This window comes from Drosophila mauritiana, chromosome 2R (genome assembly GCF_004382145.1).
Source record: "Drosophila mauritiana strain mau12 chromosome 2R, ASM438214v1, whole genome shotgun sequence".
NCBI classification, from domain to species: domain Eukaryota; kingdom Metazoa; phylum Arthropoda; class Insecta; order Diptera; family Drosophilidae; genus Drosophila; species Drosophila mauritiana.
In genome coordinates, this window is record NC_046668.1 from 4,946,198 (window position 1) to 4,964,549 (window position 18,352).

Sequence of the window (18,352 nt, forward strand, 5' to 3'; positions counted from 1 at the left end):
GTTCAGGTGAATTTCGGCCCGACTATAGACGAGGGCGACCCTAAAACAGATGGACATGCGTTTCGCTGGAAGTGCGCTTCTGTGCATTGTCGGAAATAAAAATGGTGAATTTACTCAGGTCGTTTTTACGATACGATTTTTCTGTATACGGTGCATGGTTGGCATTAAAATGCATTGGCTTTTAATCAAAGCATAACTTTCACGTGAAGTTTTCTGAATAAGTCCGATATCATGAGTCAACCAAACAATTTATCCTGATCGCGTTCTGGAATCGCTTGCAGAGTAGGGCTGACAGCTTGAAAAAATATTTTAAGTTGTCACTTAATAATCAAAAATGTTTCCAGTCAGGGCCATTCCCTTTAATTAAAGATACTTGGAAAACTGCCGTGAAGTGCCTTCAGCATTTCTATCCGAACTACATAAAATCTAAGAAGCCTATTCATTCATCGAATACCGATATTATTTCGGCATCAGTGACTGTAAAACTGCCCGCTAGTATCTAGTTTTGGGGATCCCAATATAATATTTACGATATATTACTATATATTATAATATACATATAATATTATTATATATTATAATATATATATATAATATTATATATATAATATATGTATATATATATATAATAATATACATATAATATTATATATCATAATATATAGAGGGAAATTCGGTATTTTCGAACTTAAATAGTTGGCCTTTGGTTGAGAAAAAGGGCCTGTGACATCACTACAAAAGCCTGAATGAGGTTTTATAAAAGATTTAGTGATGATCTGTGCCATGTGCGCAGGGATATGAGAAGATCGCGAAACTATGCACCATAAAAATAATTTTATTAGCGCGGCAAACTTGTTTTCCGCAAGAAATTTTTAAATCACAAAAAGATAGAAGAGATACAAATAGAGCGCAGTATTACCGCTGAAAATTTAAGCGGAAATTTTAATAAAAATCATTTACAATTTATTTCAAACAGTAAAAAGTGCACACCACAAGTGGTGGAAAGAAAGGGGCACAGTGCGCGATAAAAATATACTCATGCGCAGAACCAAACAATGAACTATCTCACAGTGCGCGAATACATATCTGTACATATAGTACAAAAGCTGTGTGTAGTAATGCCAGCCGAGCACGTTCAACTCGGGCGAGGAGGATTATATTGGATCGGCCTGGTAATTGAGCCGTGTAGGTGTAGCGCACGGCGGACAAATGTTGAATTCAATTCTGGGCAATCAAGCGAGCGATCTATATATACGCTCATACGATGAATACAGCATTAACATTGTCCAAGGCGGCGGCATTAACGAGATATTTGATTGGCTCCTGAATGCGACGCCAAGACGCTTATACGTAGCTCGAATCCAATGTGGGATCCTCCAGTTCGATGCCTTGGGATCGTAGCTGCTCCACGAACTCAGTCTCCAACCGAAAAAGATCCTCGATCTGAAACTGGCGCCGGGTATCCTCTAGATTCTGCACCCTCAAACGCTCCCTCTTCCGAAATACCACATATAGGATGGCGACGTGGACACACACCATTATGTTGATCCCTCTTTCCCAAGATTGCGGAGTGTACGAACTGGCTTGCTGTATGTAGCTGATATAGGAGTCAAGTAGAAATTCATTGAGGTGATAGCCCGTCACCTGAAACGCCACGATCAACAAACATAGAATCCCAATCGGCACAATGTAGATGACTTGTAGGATGAACAAAATATTTAGAAATTCTTTGCCAAATTCCATGCCGGCGATGCTAGAGAAAAATTGTTGTTTACTGATTTGACAGGTTTAAACTAACTAACCTATTATACCCGTTACTCGTAGAGTAAAGTATACTAGATTCGTTGAGAAGTATGTAAAAGGCAGACGGAAGCGTTTCCGTCCATATAAAGTATATATTCTTGATCAGGTTCAATAGCCGAGCGGTAATTTGTTGATTCATGTTGCAACGCCCAATCCAATGCCCACAAACAGAGAAAACTGCCACCTCCCCACTTTTGAAAAATGTTTTGATATTTTGACATATTTCATATCAGAAACCTGTTACTCAGCTAGTGTGAATGCAAACGCGAAATATTATAATTTTTCTGGGATATAGATAGACACTGGACAATAAAATGAGAAAAAAATTAAAAATTGTTGTTCGTGATCAGCTTTCAACGAATCTAGTATACCCTTTTACTGTACAAGTATCGGGTATAATAATGAAATTTCGCATTCGCATTCTTACTAGCTGAGTAGCGGGTATCTGATAGTCAGGTAAGTCGACTGTAGCAAACTCTCTTGTTTTTAATATTATTAAATGGACATTGAGTATACTACCTAGTTGTATATAACTTTATCTTTACTACGGCCGAACAAAGTTAATTGGTTTAACAGCATCTACATATGTATTTTCCCATAATCCATTTATGTTTTCAATTAATTAATTTCAGGAAAATAATTAACTTTTCAGAACTGGTTACACATTACGTCAATCGAGTCATTTAATCAAGACGCAATGATATGTCGAACGTGACATGATGGACGTGACAATATTATTTACATGTATAATGATTAGGGGCTAAGATTCAAACGCTGCAAAAAAACTATTATTCCTGTTTAAGAACCAACAACATTTTTTAATTCCTTAATATATACATGTTACATTTTTGGTGGAACTTTTAATTTGCGAGTGTGCTAAAAAAGTTTAAGAATCGTATAAAAGCAAATTAATAAAATGTACTTTTAGTATTGTACGTTTTTCATAGTAGGTCGAAGAGGCTTAAAAGAAATTTAAAAAATAACAAAAAAATATATATATATTTTATTATGTCTTTACATATCAACCTTACATCATTACTTTTTTATTATATCATATTTTGCAACGGTTATTTGACAGAAGTGTATGTCACAATGCTAATTCGTTAGACTAAATGTTCATTCAAACTCTTTAATAATAGTGCAAAGCTGTACTAATTTTTATATTTTCCTCAAAGAATATGAATCTAACGCCTCACTAGGTTTACATTTTCTTTGCGTTAAACCTGTCGCCTTCGGAAATAATTTGGAGGCATCTTGATGGAGGTTCAAGTTCACACTCAATTTGAATTTGTGCTCACGGTCTGCATTCATTAAAATATATGTTCTGGCTTATGTTTAACACGGTTGCCAATTAAGGAATTTAGATTTTTAGTATTTAATAAAAAAAAACATCAATCAGATAGGATTAATTAAAGCTTACTAGCCGTATGAAAATTTAAATTTAAATCAACGAATTTTAAGAACATACTGAAGTATGTAGTTTTAAAGTAATATCATTTTAGGGACAAGCTGTGTAGTGTTATTAGAATCTGCATGCTTGATACACTGCCGAGATATAGTTCCCGAGATTTCTACATTCATTTGGACAGACAGACAGGTGTTCAGGGCTATCTACGCTTCCTCCTACCTGACACATCCTTTTCTAGCCATATATCTAGTTTACCCTTATACTGCACGAACTACAGGTATAAGATGGAAAGCGGGTACTGCATGATAGCCGTGGATTGAAACAAACACTTTATGAATTTAGAACATAAATATCCCGTTATCGAGCTAAAACCGTTAAAAAAGCTTCAAACAAGATCTGCGTGTAAAATCTACGCTGGCTAGATTGCCACTGTTTATAATACAATATGTTGGGCTAACAGCAATATACATATTTTTAAAAGCAAATTTCATATTTTTAAGTTACCGCTAAGAAGATCTATGTTATATTTCTCGTGGGCAATATGCACACATTTTCTACATTTTAGGTATACTTCTATTAGCAAGGATATATTTCGATATATACACTAGACATAGAAGAAGTATTATAACGAATTTGGGTAGAAAAATTCTTTGACTGCTATAAATATTATATTTTTAAGAAATAATATTTAAAATATGTAAATTAGTTCCCATGCAAAATGGCCTCATTGGTTTTGCGATGTGAACGTTTTACTCGTTTGGTTCGTTCGCCAACTTAACTAAGTTTTTAAAATAGGGCGCCAATTAAAATTTGTATGAGTATGCAATTAAAGTCATTAGGCCGTATGAAAAATATGGGAGGAGCAAGGAGTACTGCCATTGATAACCTGGTGAGATCCCAATTTCACCACTAAATACTCATGGCTACGGAAAAAGCGTCCGTAACAAACTCATGACCTTGAATAAAAGCGGTCACTTCAAAAAAATATAAATAAATGAAAATTGCAAAAACGCGCACGTAAATTATGAGTTATTGTAATAGACTTTTACTAAATTTTAATCTATATACCTATATGGTAAAAAAGCAGAATGTTTTTAATTGTTTTTATTATGTTCTTATAGCATACACATCTGTAAAATAATGTAAGATGTTTTATTTCAAATTATTTTAAACTTGTTTCTGTTTACCATTTCAAAATGTTTCTAAATAGACAGGCATAAGTACATTTTGGCACGTGCCCTTTTAAGTTATATTTTACAACACTGGATCGAGGCTAAGCATAAGCGCAGCCAAGTTTGCTTTGCTAAGTTTCCTTTTGAAGTGGATTATTTTTGTAACTCATGATGTCCAGGAATTTAAGCATGCGAGCTAAGGTGTTTCTAAAGCCGTTGGTGCTTTTCCAAATTATTGACGCCTACGATCGCCGACCAAAAGGTGACAATCAGGTAGGTGTGCGCGCATTCATCTCCTGCCCAGTAATCGAGTATTGATCAAATCAAAGGTTATGGGCACTTTGCTGGGTCGCAACAAGGAGGACCACATCGAGATCACAAACTGTTTTACTGTGCCGCACAAGGAGCATTCGGAGAACAAACGCATTGATCTGGATATGGCATATGCCTCCGAGGTCCTAGAGCTAAATATGTTCGCCTATCCGAACGAGCGTGTGCTGGGATGGTTCTGCACTGGGAAGTCGGTGTCCCGCTCAGCGTCCCTAATCCACGACTATTATGTCAGAGAATGCGGCGTACGACAGCCACTGCACCTCCTAGTGGATGCATCCCTGAAGAACCAGCGACTTTCGACCCGACTGTACTGTGCTGTGGAGATGGGAGTGCCTGGTGGCACCAAAGGACTGATGTTCTCTTTAGTTCCAATGGAGATTAGCAGCGAAAATTCCGATCTGGTGGCTATGCGTTGCATAGAAAAGCAATCGCAGCAACAGGCAAGCAAGCAAATGGAGCGCTTCGGCCCAGAGTTGGTTCAAGTGATGGATGCCACCAGGGACATACAACAGCGCCTGGACTTGGTGCGGCGCTACATCAACGATGTCTTGGCCAGGAAGAAAAAACCGGACAACGAAGTCGGGAGATCCCTTCAAGCCGCCCTCACTGCCGTGCCGCTTTTGGACTCGGAAAAATTTCGCCTCATGTTTAATACCAACTTGCGGGATATGCTCATGGCCATCACTCTTTCCACGATGATAAAGACCCAGCTGGAGATCAGCGAGAAGCTGTCTTGCATGCAGAATCAGTGAACAATGACAAAAAACGGACTCGATCAATCAATCAATCAATTATCTGTTATTTCAGGCGCCTTTTGCTATTTTCACCACTTAATAAATTGAGCTTTCATTAAATAGAGGATGTAGGTCACACTTACTTAAAAACAAGAATGCAAGCCTTCTGTAGAAATTCTTAAATAAGTATCGGCTCGTGAACTTTGGAATCTAGAAACATCGAATCCAGCGGTGATTATGAGCTCGTGCCGAAAACAAATGATTTTCGTTAAGGCTTCCCCCGTTCTACACAGTTTACTTTGCGTTGTCCGAAAACCTTATAGGCAACGCTTGATCGGCATTCTTTTCCAGCATCCGGATCTTAGTCCCATTGGTAAGAGATTATCAGAGAAAGCGAGTCATTTGGCCAACTCCTTTGGCCGTTTAGGCACCAAAAAGTTTGCGGTAAATACAACAACAGTGCTGGGAAACCCGCAGCGGATCGACGATCTCTACGGACGGTGATAAGGTCCAGTACAGATCTATTTCGGTCTGTTCAAATCTCGACGAAGAGGGCACGGCGGAGGATGGTAGTGGAAAGGTGGTGGGGGTGTCGGGGATGTGGACCACCCAAATAATGCCGAGATAATAAAGCCTTATCGCGGTTCAGGGACAGTCGGCGGATGTCCACCGGGGCAATCAATTAGCTGGCACGAACTGAAAATTAGCAAACGTTGACGTTGACCGTCGATAGTAGCCCTACGACACCCCTCTCCGCAGACGAATCTCCCGTTGTCTCTCTGCGCCCCCACCCCTCAGACGAACCGACGCCTCCGCCGCCTCTGACTTATCGCTCAAGCCAAGGGCTATCGGTGTGCCCCGGTCGCCTTTCCTGATAGACATCGCTGGCAACATTGCTCTGAGGAGTGGATTGGATGCGGATCCACACCCTCAGACGTCCAGCGACCGGCGATCCGAGCAGACGCACCAAGTATTAAGCTTGTGGTCAAACCGTAATGAGATCCGATTTCAAAATGAAAGCCCAGGTAGACTGAGCTAAGACTACAACGCGAGGAAAACAACTATGCCAAACGTCCGTATCGATCGGGGCTTCCTTGATTGAACTCGTAGTGTAAACCGCGATCCTCCGTCCGGATTTCAGCAACTAAGTATTATGCTCTCGCTGCTGCCGCACCACCCGCTCGTCTGCCGTTGCTGCCTGCTGGAGCAACCGCCGCTCTACCACAGTCTCCATGACGCCTCCAGCCAGCTGGCGGTGGAGCTGAAGGCCCTCGCTCCCTCCCTGCGCCTGGATCCCGGCGACAACCTCACCGATGTGATCTGCGACCTGTGCCTTCGTCGCCTGCACGACGCCCGCGACTTCCAGCGGCGTTGCGAGCACTCCGAGCAGGTGCTCCGCATGCGGCACGAGCACTGGAAGCACACGGTGGCCGTGGGAGACGCCTTGGCCCTGGACGATGTGCTTGAGTGCCTGGAGCGAGAAGTGGGCAGCCTGGAGGGACCGATGTCCATGCCCCTGCAAACAACCAAGCCGGTGGCCCATGTGGCGCCCCTAATGGAGACCGTTGATTTTGGTAAGTTATCACGCACGGGGCGATCATATGGGTTTAAAAGCCAAGGCCGGCCAAAGAACCAAGGATTAGATCATAATAGAAAATTTATTATGAAACATGACACATGCTGATAGCACGCTGATAACCAGCTCGAATTTAATTAAGTTTGTTTTTCTATATGTATTAAGCCATAAAATGTTATAAACAATCAGCTAGGCACAAATTTTGCATACATGAACATATAGATACTCGTAGATTAAAAGGATCCGATAAAAGTAGTTTTTGATATCCTTGCTATATATACATATATTCTTATATATTTATCAGTATCAACAACCGAGTCTCTACTAGTCTCTTGTAAAATTATCAGCTATCGGAATGCGCCGGATCAGACTACTATATCATACAGCTGCAAAAGGAATAATCGAAAAATAAATAAAAATATGTACTCACGCTATTTTTAATCACAACGTTTTGAACTGAAAAATATCGGGTTGATAAGCAACTATATCATTCAGCTACCATAGAAACAGTCCGTTACTTCGATGTTTTCGATCACTAAGCGATAAAATTCGGTATACAACCATTTTTTGAGAATGTACATATATTTTTTGGTCTATAGATATAGATTGTAATATTCACGCAGCTGCCATAGAAAAGTGAAAAATAAATGAATTAAATTAATATGAAATTATAGTTACTTTGTTTTTGATCGTAAATTAGTGCAGCTTGCAAAGTTCGCTTGACATACTGCCTACTTTGGTGGTCTCTCTTATTTATATTTCCCTTTAAAGTTCCATATATTAACTATAACTTTTTCACCACCGCAGAAAGCCTGGACTTCCAAGACAGCTCGCACAGTGGGCATGATACTCTCTCGTACTGGGAATCGTCGGTGGATTCGGGCAGCCTAAACACTCCGCATCACCAGCCGGAGACCGCCGAGTTCTTTGCAGTCGAGCCCCCCACGCCGCCGGAATCATCCGAAGAGCCGGCACCGGAAGCCGCAGAAAAGCCCAAGATGCGGAGACCCAGGCCGCGCCAGGATAATGTCAAGCCCAGGGAGAAGAAGGCCGCTGGTGCCGTGCAGCCGCGATCCTTGCACCCGTGCCCCGAGTGCGAGAAGAAGTTCACTCGCAACTTTCAGCTCAAGCTGCACATGACAGCCGTGCACGGCATGGGCGAGATGAGGTACCAGTGCGAGGAGTGCGGCAAGAACTTTGCCTCGCGGCACAGTCTTCGCTACCACGTGAAGTCGGTGCACTCAACGGAGCGGCCGTTCGGCTGCCAGCACTGCGAGCGCCGCTTCATCCTGCGCACGCAGCTGCTGTCCCACCTGCGCACCCACACCGGCGAAGCCAAGCCGCGCATATTCGAGTGCCAGCGCTGCTCGAAGAGCTGGCCCACCAAGTCCGACCTCCGCACCCATATGCGCTCCCACAACCCCAACATGGAGCGGCCCTTCAAGTGCGATCGCTGCTCGAAGGCCTTCTTCACTCGTGGCCACCTCAACTCCCACCTCCTGGTGCACACCGGCGAGAAGCCATTCGCCTGCGAGTACTGCGACAAGTGCTACCAGAGCGTTGGCAACCTGAATAACCACATGGTGCGCCTGCACGCAGATATCATTGAGGCCCAGTTGGAGACGGAGGGCATCGAGAGCTGAGGGCCCCACTCGCATCCTAGGAAGAGGCTGCTTTAAGTATTAGGGGTGCTGGATGGACAACTACACCGAGTCGACCACCTATAACTTTAACATTACAGTGAATATATTTATATAATATAAGTGTTTGGCATGATACCACTTTCTTCGTAGTTACCCAATTCAAGCTGTTATCTTACTGAATCAATCATTCATTCAAATAAATGCCATGTTAGGCAAATAAATGGTTTCTTGATATTTCATAAAAGAATACATACATGCAAATGAGTTAATCTACATTTTTCTATACATTTGAATAAATATATTTCAGCTAGAAACAGTTTGTTTTGAGTTTGTAAGCCTTTGGTAGTCGATTATTACTAGAAAATAAGCCACCAGGTAGATGAAATTGAGAATTGACATTGATTGAGGACGCATCTAATGCATATTGTACATTCTTAATCTAAGTCACATAGTGAGTTGATCTACCCAGACATCCCATACATCTATGTACATATGGAATGCTAGGGAGTAGAGCGTTCCTTCGTCGAGCTGTTTGGTTGGGCATTGCATTATTTTTGCCCAACAATGGATTTGGCAAGCATTTCCTATGCCCAGTTCCTTATCTTATCATATTTGTCGCAGTGTCGCAAACCAAAAGCGGTTGATTGCCAAACGCAGCTGCGAGGAGAAAGTGGCGAAATACCCAGCATACAAAAAAACCGAAGGTGAAAAAGCAAGACATTTGAAATAGAAATCGTGAAAAAATGTGTAATCACAATAAGATTAAAGCTTAAAAGATGCGGTGTCAAAGCGTACATCAGCTAAAATAGCAATTCCCAAAAATAATATGACGCAATTAAATTTATGGCTATGTGACGATTACTAATGTTCCTCTGATCATTTGAGAGCTTACTTAAAATAATTTTGCCAAGAATGCTAATTTTTAAAAATTTCCATAATATGTTCACCTCCACCACGATGATAGCACGTACTTATTGACTAAGGACTCTGCCCAATATTTACTTTAGGCTCTTATAAAACCCAACTCAGGGCTTATCGCCCAAAGCCTCGGTTTATTTGCACGCGTGCTCCTATGTGTGTGTCTACCACCTATTTAGAACAAAAATAAAATATGTGAGCACAGATCGTGTTTCAAGAAGAAGCGATTGACAGAGGGGCCATGAAAGGGTCGATCCACAGCAAGATTGTAAGAAAAAGCGCAAGTAAAATTTTCCAGCTATTATCAGTGGGAACTGCCGTTGGCGTAGTGACGAAGCGAGTGTGCGAAATAGAAACAGTATTTACAAAATAGGACATCTTTTAAAGACAATGGGATTTTCTAAGCCGAACCAAAGTCAAGGCCTATCATTTTGAACGATCTATTCTTTTATAAGTTGTCTTGTTGCGAAAGTTTGTACAAATGTTTGCTTTTGAAGTCATAGCCTACAGTTCAATTCTCCAAATCTGTGATTCCCCGAAAACAAATTTGCTACCCAAATTAAACAAAAACGATAAGAAATAACAAGACTTATTAAAAATATGAAAAAATATCAAAACAATTTTCAAAAGTGTGGGCGTGTCAGTTTTAGTCGGTTTGAGGGCGTTCGAGTGGGCGTGGCAACCCTTTTGCTCTCTCATGAATTTCCTAAGGAATATTTTGTATTTCTTGTGGGTCGTCATATACGTATATATATAAGTTTTACCATATTAATTTTTGAGTAATCTTTCGGTGGTGAAGCGGATGAATATAATCGCCACGTTTTGTCATTTTCATGGTTAGTAAAAACCCCCACGCCATAAATTCCTAGGGCAGGCTACTCAATGCGTAGGCAAATCAGACTTTCAAATCTTCACTAGCTATTCAACAAAATGTCACCGTGCATGAGCACGACACTTGTTTCAATTTCAAAACCACCGCAACAATTATGCACTTGAGCTCCAAAGCCGAGAGAGCAGTTAAAGTGTTAATCTAATTAACTTTGATAGAGACTAAAAGCTTGAACCCAGGAAGCGACCGCTGGCCTAGGTCGACGATGAATCAGACTGAATGGGGTCTGATAACCTTGTCTTGGTTTGGGATGCATGTGCATCTTCTGTTTAATTCGCGGGGCTCTTAGTCACTTGGAGTCACTATTTGCACTACCGAAACGTGATCGATGCGAAATGAGAGGAAACTAAGGGGAGTCTTTCCTCTTGGGACACTGTCCCACTTCAAGGCCTTTGACTGAGGCTCACTCTGCCCATACGTATGTATGTATACATATGAACGTGCTCTGCAGTTCCTGGTTCAGGGTGGGGTACACCTTTGTCTCCATCCAGACATCAACCTCCTCGCCCGGTGCTTTTTGATTGTACGGCTTTGTTATCGCTGTTCCTTGGGCGATAAGATCCAAATCTATGCATCTGATTCCAATCATACATGACTAAGCTTAATACAAAAAAAGCGAATAGTTCTAATTCCGTTATATTTATCTACAAGATAAATATACAAAAATAGAACTACACGTATTAAATGACTTTAATAACATAAAACCAGCAACAATTTGTATATACATATGTACATAACCATCAGAAATGCATCTACCAAACAAGTTATTCCCTGGCAGATTGTTCGAAGAGCAGGCGACCCAGCTTTATCTGCTGCTGGACATATGAGTTGAGCGCTGGATTATCCTGGCCCACCGAGCCGCTAATAGCACCTTCGGGTGTGACCGACTGGCGCACCAGCTCCCGCAGACTGGCAGAGATCTTGGCGGTACGGAAGCGATCATTTTGGCGCCGTTGGCGACACTCAACGAAACGCTGGGACTGATGTCGTTTGCGTTCGATATCCTCGCGGAGCTGATCCCTGCGCAGCCGCTCCTCCAGTTGTCGCTCCCGCCAGTGCTCCTCGTGGTGCACCTGCTCCATGTAGTTGTCGAGCTGCATACGCTTGAGGTACGACTCCATCAGCTGGCCACGTAACTCGTCCGCCCGTCGCAGGCGTTGCGTTAGCCGCATGCAGATGTCGCGCTTACGCAGCGTGTCGTCCAGGTGCTGCTCCTCCTGATGCACGGTGACCGCCTCGCTGCGACGCAGCTCCTCGCACCGCCGCTGTGAGATGTTAAGGTCTCGCTCCAGCCGCCTGGCCTCCAGTCGCTTCTTGACCGCAGCGTCCTTGGCGTTAAGTGCTCCACGCAATCGCTTAAGCTCTGCCAGATCGCGCTCGGCCAAAGCCTGCAGTCGCGCCTTGGTCACCAGGTAGTCCTGGAACTGTTTGTCGTGAACCGCATTCTTGTAAGCTTCCAGTTGCTCCACGTGAAGAAGCTGGCGCTCTAGTCGCTCGTTCTCCCAGAACTTGCGCGCCAACCAGGACGTCTCCTTATCGGCGGCCTGCTGCCTCCGCTTCTCTGCCATGCAGTTCAGGATCTTCTGGTCGTGGCTGGGGACCTGCTGATATGCGGCTCGCACCATTGGTGCAAGGCACAAGTTGGCCATCGAGCTGCATAACGAGCTCTTCTTGATCTGCGGCTGGCAGGACACCACAGCCAAATTTTCTTGGGATTTGGACTTGGCCCGTCCGACAATGGAAAGGTTGTGTGCGTCGTTGAGGGGGGCCAAGAATTTCTGTAAAGGTGTCAAAGAATTATAAGGTAGGAAGGCGACTTTTCCCAGATCGGGCACCAGCACCACGTAGCGGCGATTACATTTGTTGCTTACTGACGTCTTAATTGGTTAAAACATCGTGAGCCAAAAATAATAAAAGTGACAGCAGTTTGTGGGCGTTAGAGTGGGGTTTTAAATTCTTTGAAACAAACTTGCAAAGGTGGGCGGCGATAGATCCACCGTGCTCTTTACGGACAGACAAACGACAATTTTGGCCGTTTGTGGCCAAAATGTATTGTACATATCTATGAAAATAAGCAACGTGGCAACGTTCAAACCAAATTTGCAGTTTTTATAGCTCTGAGGGCACAGTGTTTATTTGGACAGACGGACGGATAGACTCTAAAATTGCTCGTTGTCCAATCTTATAACCTTTTTCATGTTATCTAGGCTTACTTGAAGCATTTTGCAATCCTTTTGAGCACGGCGCCTCCGACGATCCTGAGGAATTGGTTGTACTTTCTGTGCAGGCTGCTTCTCCCGGGACTCGCAACTGCGACTTCCTGCGCTCTTCGACCGCCGGGTCCTGCCTGAGCTTGCACTTCTTTTCTGACCGTCGAAGGATCCCCGCCTGCTGTGGGCAAACTTTCGCTCTGTTGACGATCTGGAAGCACTTCGGTGGCAGCTTGCACTTTCCCGTCGCTGCAGTTGCTCCAGCGTCTGAATGTCGTTTTCCAGTTGCAACAACTCCTTGACGCTCGCCTGCCGCTGAATGCCGCGTCCACTCGCGGACCCGCTGCTGTGGGAACTGTAACAGTCGCAGTGGCAGATGTCGCAGCAGCTGTCAGCCAACTCCAGTTGCTGAAGTAGATGCAAGTGCTCTTCCTTGGACCGTCCCTGGTCTTTGCTTTTGGCCCGCGACTCGCTGCGTCCGCGACGCTTTCGTTTGGGCGTCATTATGCTTGTGCAACTAATCGGCCATTAAGATTCAAGTGGCTGATCTAACGGGGCCAAAGTCTAAAGTAGCACACCAAATGAATCGCCCGGGAATTTTTAAGAGTGGCGTAATAAACCCAAATTCCTGTGCCTGTTCCGCAGCGACACTTTCGCCTGGCTTGTTTATATTTTTATTGATTGCCCGTACGCCACAGTAGTTGCCCAGGGCAACGACACAAGCGCACCGAACCTGAAGGAAAAGGGGCCCAACTGCAAGTGTAAGCTCCTTGGTAGTTTTAAGGTCTAAATTTGGCCTTTAGCAGAGAACGCGGATATTAACGGCGTCAATTAGCTTGTACGGAAAGTAAAAGGCCATATGGTAAAAGCGAAACAAGCTTTAATACTAATCAGAATGATTTTTCAAGTAGAAAATGCGAGGAACTTAAGAAAATCGAATGCTGCCATTTACCGATACACAATGATAAGATGAAATAATTTCACGAAATACTATATATTTATATAATAACCAATTTTTTATGTAATTAACAACACCTAATAGAGTAATCAATTTAACCAACCATCTCCTTAAACGTTATTGATTAAGGAAGATAGAAGAATTGATCATTCACTTAATACAGCCAAGCTGAAGCTTGGTAATAATTTACACACAAACAATATTAAAACATTTGTTGCTCCAAAACTGCGATACAACAATTTTTACACTGAAGGAATTAGGAAGTATAGTTATAGTATTGCTGTTGACTTTGAGGTTTGTCAAGCTTAAATCTGCTACAAACAAACCAAATTAGACACGAAAGTGTTCCTATTCAAACACCAAAGGTATGGAAGTAAAAGGTAGCACAGGACATGATGGCTCTAACTGCAGCGACGTGGCGAAGCAATCGGCTGAGGCATGGAAATCGCCCAGGATCTCCATCACCTTTCCCAGTGAGAACCTGGTAAATTTGTCAAGATGAGTTTGGTTTTAAGTACTAAACATACGTCTTGAAGCTTACCAAATTTTTGGACAGCTCGGATCCAGTTTAGCCGCATCTTTCAGCATTTTTTCAGCCAGTCTCGGTTCGCCCAGTATCAAATGCGCCTCCCCCAGTGCACGCAAAGCCTCTGTGTGGTTTGGGTTGGCGGCCACTGCGTTCAGGAAGCATTGCTTGGCGTCAAACCATTGCTCCAAATAGACATGCACTTGACCACGCTAAAAATATGGTTCTTATATTAGTTACTGTTGGAAATAAATAAATCAAGATTGGAGGATTTACCATAAACATAATCTGATGCGAAAGCGGATAAATCTGTGAGGCTTCGTGTATGCAGTTGAGTGCCTCGTTGGGCTGATCAATGCGCAGATAGACATCAGCCAGCAGAAGCCATATCTGAAACGAATCCATTTAGCCGCATTAAGTACATTATCTTGAATATTAATCGAAACTAAGAACGCACTTCAATCTGTAGCATCCAGGGTCGTCGAGGTCCAGGACGCTGCGTAAATGAGCTCAGTGAGCTTGCTGCTTCACTCAGAGCCTGTTCAACGCGGGAGACTGCAGCCAATGAAGCCGCGTACACAGAATCTTTAAAAAGCGAATTTCATATTAGTTCTTTCGACAAAAGCTTATACATAACGAATAGACAAAAGGTTGAAACGGAAACAAAGATAAGACGATAAGGATAGACAACATTTTGAGATCATGCAAATATGTTTTAGAAGAGGGCCAGAATGGTAATATTATCTCGCCTAACAAGTAACGAGCCCAAAAAAATACTCTAGTACTTAATTAATAATATGTTTTAAACTTATTTCGGTTGTCGCAAATACCGCTCAATGGTATTTTTGTGACATCCGAAGACATAAATCGAAGATTGTTGCATACAAATCTTTTTTCATATCATACTCTTTAAGTATAAGAAGAATGTACAAATGCGGGTGCGCTTAGAGGAATACGTAATGGTATTTACAAAATGCTATGGAAGTGTTAATAAGAATAGGAAAAAGTAAAGCATGGCAGAAAATCAAAGATCGGCGAATTAAATATAGGAAACTACAGAACCAGAAAAATTGGAATGAATGCGAGTCCCGGTGTTGACCAAATTCGATATACTCGCGAAATCGAAGCTTGATTAAACCGGAATTTTCTTAGCAAACTTACAATTATTTATGCGAGTTTGATTTGTTTGTTATGTATATTACATAGATTCCGCAGAGTTTGGGATACAGATATATATACGAGTGTATATACACAGAACATTCACATTATTAGATAGAGAGATATGAATAAGTCAGATGCAAGCGGCAGCTATCGAGTTCTTACTTGAATCCTTGTCGGACATCTGTGAGGAATGTGCCAAGTGAACACCACTCTTGGTATCTGAGTGCTTCTCCTCCTCTCCCGCTAGCTGGGCCTCGTAAACGTCCCGCCACACGGCCAGCATGTGCTGCACAGTGCCCAACGCCGTCTCCGCGTCTTCTAGATGCAGCTGAAGGTGTGCCTTAACGTGCAGTAGCTGCAGGTTATCGGGAAATTCGTGCAAAGCATCCTCCACAACTCCCAAAGCTTCACGAGGTCGACGCGACGCAGTCAGCAACAGTGCGAACAGGTGTAGACATGGCGCATGTTCCATACGCAACGCCAGCGCGAAACGGATATGAACCAATGCGTCCGCTAGCTGTCCAAGAAGCGCGTACTGCAACGACAAGTAGTATTCCGCCAGGTGGTCGTTCCCATCGAACTGCACAGCGCGCTCCAGGGCGTCCAAAGCCAGCTTGTGACACGCATCTCGCTCGCTTTTTAGGTTTGACTGGATGGCTAGCTGTTGGTGACCGATGCCCACAAAGAGTTGGCTTCGCGATGGTCGCAGGCCTGTACACGGAAGAAGTGAAGTTCGGATAAGCGTAATGAAATCTGTTTAAAGCTATAAACTCAATGTTATCTTACCCTTCACTTCGCGCTTCAGCGCTTGCTGAGCATAGTCAAGACCTTGCTTTACCGTCTCCAGACTCTCGTAGCAAAGGCGAGAAGCCAACAGACAAGGCAAGGGATCACTAGGAGTCAACTTCATTGATTCTTGCAAGACCCTTAAAGCGTGCGAGTGCTTTTCGGCTGCCATCAAACTTAAGCCGTACTGCCGCCACACATGCTGTTCACCGAAGCTAAACTTTAGCGCCTTCTCAAAGGACTCATTTAATAGCTGGACGAGCCCCCAGCGCACAGTAGCCAAGGTAAGGAGGTCATAGACGGCCGTAACGTTGCCCATAGCATGCTGACGGGCCTGTCTAAACTCAGGACTCTGCGACAAAACTGTATCCCTCACAGCCAGTGCCTCGGCTATGAGTAGCAATAGAATCACCTCTTCCTGCTGGTTCCGAGGGTTAAACTGCTGGCGGGCTGCGTATTTACGCGGTTTCCAAAGTTTTTTGGAGGATCCTCCTCGCAACGTCCCACCTCCAGATTTTCCGGTAAAGGGAGGCGAGTAAATCGTGCCCGAGACTCCTCTCAAAAGGACCTCAGCTAGCTGGCGGGCCAGCGTGAGGCGCAACGATTGAGTAGCCCGCGTTTCGATGGCGTTTAGCATGATCCGATACCGTTCAACTGCCTCTTGAAGCTTTTCCGTCTTAATAAGCACTATGGGGGCCCGTTGTAGGGCGGTCTCCAGTATGGCGCCCATCTTGCGGTTCATTTCCAGTCCACTCGGACCACTCGCCGGTATAGTACTGCTGATGGCAAAACTGCTGCTCGACGGCTGCACAGTGGAGGCGTTTACATTCAACGTAGAACCAGCTGTCGAGTTGTTGGACGAGCCACTGCTCCCACTAACGAGATCGTATTCCTGCAGATAGAGCAGCCCCAGATCAGATGCGCGCTCAAAACAGCTAATCTGGAATAAGAAATTAATAAATTACTAAGTTAGTTAAAATTAAAAGCGAGGATTTTACCATTTCCGTGTCCTTCTCGGCCTTCTTAAACTTAGATGACGGCTTCGTAGTCTGCTGCTCCAGGCACAATCCCTTGATGGCATACGACTCCGCAAGGATCTTCAGGCTTCGCCTTTTATATATATGTAAGGAGAAGTGAATGGTTAGCAAATTTGCTCTTAATTAAGGGTTGTTGTGTACATTCATCTTAATTTGCAAGTCCCCATGCAGTAGATGAGAACATTTTGATTGGAAAACCAATTGCCAACTTACAGGGTAAGTTCCTTCTCGGCAAGCGTGTTGAGTTCTGCCTTGACGAAATTGTCCAGGCTCTGCTCATACTCGCCGCAGGCAAAGCACAGCTTGGCCAGCAGCAGATAGGCGTCCAGGGCAATGCCCGCCTTCTGGCCACTCTCACCCAAAGCCAAGTGAAGGAAGCGCCGGGCCTCCGTCAATCCAGACTTGGCGCGCCCAAAATTTGAGTCTGATGCGAGTGCGTTCTCCTCCAGGTAACTCTCCAGACGGGCTTCCCCCACCAGAAAGTTAGCCAGGCACTCTGTTGAACGAAAGAAGGAAGTATTTGCAGGAGTACCGTCATCAGCGGAAACCTTCTTACCATTGTGCGGGGACCCGGTCTTCAGTTCATCCGTTAGCTCGATGACCCGTTGCCACTTGCCCTCGCTGCGACAGCTCTCAATCAGGGCCTCCACTTTGGTTGTGGTGTTACGCATGTTCTTGTTGGCCATATGTCCACTGCACGGATAATGTTGTCAGTCTATGCTTGCTGTGTTTGGCCAGTGTGTGCCTGTGCTCGCTGTAAAGCGGATTTCTAAGCGCCAAAAGCGGATTCCTTCAAGACTAATCAAATTGTTTTGCAAACATTGGAGTTATCTGTTTTCTTCGCTCTTCTTCTTTATCACATATGGCCGCATCTGTTATCGACAGCAATTGTTATCGGTAATCTCGCTAACAGCGTGCTGTAAAGCGATTTGTGTACCAGTGCTGCTAAGACATCTGGGGTCCGTCCTCTGTTAACTGCTAAAATGCTAACTCTCGGTCAGCTGTTCCATATTTTTTTTCCACATTTTATTGTCACAAGCGTGTGCAATCCAACAGAAGCTGTTCATGGTGTTGGTTAAATCGATAAGACCTAGTGTTGTAGCTCTTTCCTAATAAGATGATACCTCTGGTCGCCAAATAGAACATTATCAATCCCACATATTAGCGTTTTCATTTTATGTTGTTTTCTCACAACAGT

General features: G+C 43.7%; 5 protein-coding genes across 6 annotated transcripts; 2 read left to right on the forward strand and 3 right to left on the reverse strand.

Moving 5' to 3' along the window:
• Nucleotides 1–910: 910 nt before the first annotated feature.
• LOC117136678 lies at nucleotides 911–1,782 on the reverse strand. Its single transcript, XM_033297686.1, has one exon. The coding sequence runs from the start codon at nucleotides 1,741–1,743 to the stop codon at nucleotides 1,345–1,347; it is 399 nt and encodes a 132-aa protein (XP_033153577.1). The 5' UTR covers nucleotides 1,744–1,782; the 3' UTR covers nucleotides 911–1,344.
• A 2,641-nt stretch (nucleotides 1,783–4,423) lies between these two features.
• Nucleotides 4,424–5,575, forward strand: LOC117137654 (eukaryotic translation initiation factor 3 subunit F-2). Its single transcript, XM_033299190.1, has 2 exons — nucleotides 4,424–4,656; nucleotides 4,713–5,575. Exons 1-2 carry the CDS (start codon nucleotides 4,552–4,554, stop codon nucleotides 5,466–5,468), a joined length of 861 nt encoding a protein of 286 aa, XP_033155081.1. The 5' UTR covers nucleotides 4,424–4,551; the 3' UTR covers nucleotides 5,469–5,575.
• A 70-nt stretch (nucleotides 5,576–5,645) lies between these two features.
• LOC117137653 (zinc finger protein 25) lies at nucleotides 5,646–8,940 on the forward strand. Its single transcript, XM_033299189.1, has 2 exons — nucleotides 5,646–7,024; nucleotides 7,834–8,940. The coding sequence occupies exons 1-2, from the start codon at nucleotides 6,604–6,606 to the stop codon at nucleotides 8,667–8,669; spliced, it is 1,257 nt and encodes a 418-aa protein (XP_033155080.1). The 5' UTR covers nucleotides 5,646–6,603; the 3' UTR covers nucleotides 8,670–8,940.
• A 2,280-nt stretch (nucleotides 8,941–11,220) lies between these two features.
• LOC117136882 lies at nucleotides 11,221–13,438 on the reverse strand. The gene is made up of 2 exons (XM_033297987.1): nucleotides 12,690–13,438; nucleotides 11,221–12,254 (listed from the first exon to the last, which is right to left on the reverse strand). Exons 1-2 carry the CDS (start codon nucleotides 13,188–13,190, stop codon nucleotides 11,241–11,243), a joined length of 1,515 nt encoding a protein of 504 aa, XP_033153878.1. The 5' UTR covers nucleotides 13,191–13,438; the 3' UTR covers nucleotides 11,221–11,240.
• Nucleotides 13,439–13,680: 242 nt separating this feature from the next.
• Nucleotides 13,681–18,026, reverse strand: LOC117136881 (tetratricopeptide repeat protein 7B). 2 transcript variants are annotated; one of them, XM_033297986.1, is made up of 9 exons: nucleotides 17,711–18,026; nucleotides 17,368–17,650; nucleotides 17,116–17,227; nucleotides 16,118–17,057; nucleotides 15,494–16,042; nucleotides 14,628–14,725; nucleotides 14,447–14,560; nucleotides 14,186–14,382; nucleotides 13,681–14,125 (listed from the first exon to the last, which is right to left on the reverse strand). In XM_033297986.1, exons 1-9 carry the CDS (start codon nucleotides 17,838–17,840, stop codon nucleotides 13,993–13,995), a joined length of 2,556 nt encoding a protein of 851 aa, XP_033153877.1. In that variant the 5' UTR covers nucleotides 17,841–18,026; the 3' UTR covers nucleotides 13,681–13,992. The 2 variants fall into 2 exon arrangements, with proteins under 2 accessions (XP_033153877.1, XP_033153876.1); XM_033297985.1 differs by having other exon boundaries at nucleotides 13,683–14,125; nucleotides 14,628–14,755.
• Nucleotides 18,027–18,352: the final 326 nt, after the last annotated feature.

What these genes read in the sequence shown, in the direction of transcription:
- LOC117136678 (XM_033297686.1), bottom strand. Translation starts at nt 1,743, where the DNA reads ATGGAATTTGGCAAAGAATTTCTAAATATTTTGTTCATCCTACAAGTC.
- LOC117137654 (XM_033299190.1), top strand. Translation starts at nt 4,552, where the DNA reads ATGATGTCCAGGAATTTAAGCATGCGAGCTAAGGTGTTTCTAAAGCCG. An exon ending in GACCAAAAGGTGACAATCAG is followed by an intron (nt 4,657 to 4,712) that starts GTAGGTGTGCGC and finishes ATCAAATCAAAG; the next exon opens with GTTATGGGCACTTTGCTGGG.
- LOC117137653 (XM_033299189.1), top strand. Translation starts at nt 6,604, where the DNA reads ATGCTCTCGCTGCTGCCGCACCACCCGCTCGTCTGCCGTTGCTGCCTG. An exon ending in AATGGAGACCGTTGATTTTG is followed by an intron (nt 7,025 to 7,833) that starts GTAAGTTATCAC and finishes TCACCACCGCAG; the next exon opens with AAAGCCTGGACTTCCAAGAC.
- LOC117136882 (XM_033297987.1), bottom strand. Translation starts at nt 13,190, where the DNA reads ATGACGCCCAAACGAAAGCGTCGCGGACGCAGCGAGTCGCGGGCCAAA. An exon ending in AGGATTGCAAAATGCTTCAA is followed by an intron (nt 12,255 to 12,689) that starts GTAAGCCTAGAT and finishes ACACCTTTACAG; the next exon opens with AAATTCTTGGCCCCCCTCAA.
- LOC117136881 (XM_033297985.1), bottom strand. Translation starts at nt 17,840, where the DNA reads ATGGCCAACAAGAACATGCGTAACACCACAACCAAAGTGGAGGCCCTG. An exon ending in GCCGAGAAGGAACTTACCCT is followed by an intron (nt 17,228 to 17,367) that starts GTAAGTTGGCAA and finishes TATATATAAAAG; the next exon opens with GCGAAGCCTGAAGATCCTTG. An exon ending in CCGAGAAGGACACGGAAATG is followed by an intron (nt 17,058 to 17,115) that starts GTAAAATCCTCG and finishes TTCTTATTCCAG; the next exon opens with ATTAGCTGTTTTGAGCGCGC.